The sequence below is a fragment of the Cyprinodon variegatus genome, unplaced genomic scaffold (assembly GCF_000732505.1).
Source record: "Cyprinodon variegatus isolate N-32 unplaced genomic scaffold, C_variegatus-1.0 Scaffold143, whole genome shotgun sequence".
NCBI classification, from domain to species: domain Eukaryota; kingdom Metazoa; phylum Chordata; class Actinopteri; order Cyprinodontiformes; family Cyprinodontidae; genus Cyprinodon; species Cyprinodon variegatus.
Genome location: NW_015150596.1, coordinates 827,802 through 831,346, shown reverse-complemented (window position 1 = coordinate 831,346; position 3,545 = coordinate 827,802). Strand labels below are relative to the sequence as shown.

The 3,545-nt window shown below is 34.2% G+C and overlaps 1 gene segment (V, D, J or C); it reads left to right on the top strand.

The window, feature by feature from the left end:
- Nucleotides 1-8: 8 nt before the first annotated feature.
- LOC107086102 lies at nt 9-2,393 on the top strand (the record flags this gene model as incomplete). The annotated part of the segment is given in 3 exon segments: nt 9-90; nt 1,356-1,391; nt 2,065-2,393. Coding segments are annotated over 3 exon segments (447 nt in total), but the record flags the coding sequence as incomplete, so codon positions are not given.
- Nucleotides 2,394-3,545: the final 1,152 nt, after the last annotated feature.

The following is a 3,545-nucleotide window of genomic DNA, read 5'->3' as shown; positions in this document are numbered from 1 at the left end:
CTGACTTCACTCTGACCATCAGTGGAGTTCAGGCTGAAGATGCTGCAGTTTACTACTGTCAGAGTAGACATTCCATCAACAGTCAGTATCTGTTCACACAGTGAAAAGCTGTCGTACAAAAACTTCCCTTTGTCAGACTGAACTGAAACTGATGCAAGGGATGTAACTGGTAGCTGCTAGAGAGACAAAGAAGGGAGACAGAACTATTATCAAGCAAATAAGATAACTCCATTCAGCAGAATTTGCTTTAGTACTTTATCTTTACTGCCAATTAAGAAACAAAAAATGTTTAGTATCTATGTGTTGTATTCTGTATTGGCATCTAGAACACTTCTTGAACGCATCAAATGCATATAGAAATATGAAATAGATAATGCAAATACTTGCTTAAGATTGCAAATTTTTCAAACAAAGCAATGCTATGCGATAACGGAAATGTATCACTTTAGTCTGTTAAAGTTGATTAAGAAAAGAGATTATTAAACACAATCCCTCTAGGACCTATAATCCCTGTAATCCCTGCCTCTTCATGTGATACTGTAGCTCTCCTAAAGTCACTAGTAGGTCCTCAACCATTCCAAAAAAAAACACAAATTACAGTCATATAACTTATTACAAACAATATTACAGAAATAAAATTAAAAAAATAAAATCCTGAGCTAAGATGCGCATAGAAAACTTTATTTCAACTTACTTTCGATTAAATACCCTAAAACTGAAAAGTAACCAGATAAGTTTCAAGAGAAACATGGAATAAATTCTGCAGGTTTCCCCTGGAGAGTCTTGGAGAATTACATTCACACAGCATACTAATCTAGAAAATCAAAGAACCTTTTTTAAACAGTAAAATTCAAATCAAAGCATAAAGATGCTGAACACTTTTAAGTTGCTGTCCTTGTTATTTCCCTCCCTTCTCTCTAACAGGTAATTTTCCAGTTGATGAAGTTCTTCATCAGTGTACTCAGGTTCATAAAGATAACCTCTTGGCAAATCCTCAACTCTGGTGTTTTATGTATCTTACCGTAAACACCAACATGATCATACTAATATTTTAGTGGGTTTGCCAAAACAACTTTGGTTGTAATGCACATGGATGTTTTCAGATACCTAAAAAAATGACACACAAAAAAAATATTAGTAATTAATTTCAATGCTGTTGATGTATGATTAAATTGAAATAAGACCGAAATATTGTAAATTATAAGGTATTAAAAACTTCAGAGTAAAAAAGTGATTAATATTAGTTTAGTTGTTCTTTTTCAACTTGTAGGTGTAGTCTAGTCATAGTCAGAAAGCCGTGTCTCTACTGTCAGAGGTTTTTGTACGACGGCTCAATGAGTTTGTATCACTGTGGTGGACGTTTGGTGGAGGAACGAGACTGGAGTTTGGAAGTAAGTTTACTTTAAAATTTATATCAACTTCTAGAATATCTTGTTAGCATTACAAATGTTTTTCTATTTCCTTAAAGAGCAGAAATTTTTATTTTGCATAAACTACTTTGTTAGAACAAACAGATTCACACAAAATAAAAATAAGTAATGCATGTGAAATTATATCAGATATGTTTTTTCAAATGTTATACTTTTTCAAATTTTTAAATGATAAATGCTGGGACTGTGCTTTGATAATTTATCTATCATTATTATTATTTATTCATTATTATTTATGTGTTCAATGCTTTGCTGCCAGCTTTAAACCACTCTGTGGATTCTGTAGTATTTCAAACTCAAAACTTTAATCAAATCTCCAAAAGGATTTTCTTTTTCACCTCAGAAATTAATACTGTTTCTTTTTAATATAAGACGCATACGTTTTGTTTTTTTATTTCCTTCAATAAATTAAAGAACGAGACTAAAATAGAAAATAAAAAACAATTTTATCTTTGGGGATCTATACCCCTTAAAGGGAAATGAAACAACAAGTCTGTGAGAGAGGAGTGGAGCATGAAGACATCTGGCAGAAACGTCGTATTATAGGAAATCACCTCCTAGCTGTAACCATGTCACAGTTTCTGCGGGTCAGTCTCTGTAGTTTCTGTTCTCTTATCAACTTGGTGTCTCCCAGGTAATACACGTCCCATCGTGACAGTGCTGCCCCCCTCCAGTGAAGAGCTGCAGCAGGGGAAGGCCACCCTCATGTGTCTGGCAAACAAGGGTTTCCCCTCAGACTGGAGTCTGTCCTGGAAGGTGGACGGCAGCAGCAGCAGCAGCAATTGGGAGGAGAACAACAGCCGAGGAGAGCTGCAGAAAGATGGCCTCTACAGCTGGATCAGCACCCTGAGGCTCCCTGCAGACCAGTGGAGGAAGTTGGGCTCTGTGACCTGTGAGGCCACCCAGGGCTCCCAGTCTGCAGTCACAGATACACTGAGGAGAGACCAGTGCTCCCAGTACTGAAATTGTTCAGTTATTAATGTTTATTTGCTACTGCCTTGTCTGTATTCTTTAATTTTACTTCTAGTTTTTTATTACTTTAATCTAGAAGTTATATTAAGTCTGCATTTCTCAACATAAATGTTTTCTTGATTTCATGAGCTCAATAAACAATCTTATCACAGAACTCTATGTGTCATTGAATAAAAACAGAAACAAATAAAACTTATACTGCTTCAGAATTTAATCTAAACATTAAAAAGGTTTTTATTTAAAAAGTTTAAGTCATATTTCACTAAGCAGTACAAACATATTTTGCTATAATCCAAGTATAAAAAAAATATTTTTATGCTCATAATTCCTCTCTGAATTGTAATGTTGGGATAAATAAGGAGTAGAAGCAATAAATAGAGATTAATTTAAAAAACTGCTATTGTTTATTTCAATAAAAAATATCTAATTTTATAATAAAGTAACAAAACAAGAAATATATAAATAAAATTTCCATCTTAGTAAATTAAAATAAAACAATGATGACAAAGAATAACGACTAAACCATTGTGTGTATGTGTGACTGTCATCATAAGTTGTGTAACATTTGGATATTGGAGCGTTTCATCAAGAAATTCAGACTAACTGTGAGTTGCATTGGGCAACATTAAGGTGAAATACAAGCTAACTTTGAGGAACATTTATAACTTATAAAGGAAAATAGCTTGGTCTTGTATGTAAGCAATCCATGGTCTTATGAATCAGAATGTTTTTTGCATACCTCTTTTTTGGGTGTCTTTGGGTGTGGAACCTTTTTAATATGGACCTTATTTTATAAATAGTTACCCAGAGCTTAAGGTGCTGTTTCTTTTCTCAGGGTTAACAGTGAGTATTCATCACCCTATCTGTATAGGCTTCACCGCTTTAGTGTCTGGCTAGTGGGATAAAAGAAAAGCAGTATGAAGTTCTGTGTGTTTGTCCAGATCACAAATACAAAACATTTACTTACAGAAAACAGCTTTACTTCATTTGCTCTAATTTCCACTCACAGCCAAGTAACACTAAGGGAAAATAAGATGCTCAGGCGTGAGGCTCAGATTGCAAACCTGTAACTGGATCAGAATCAGAATCAGAATCAGGTTTATTGCCATTGTTAGTGAAGGAGTTCACAAACTAGGATTTTTT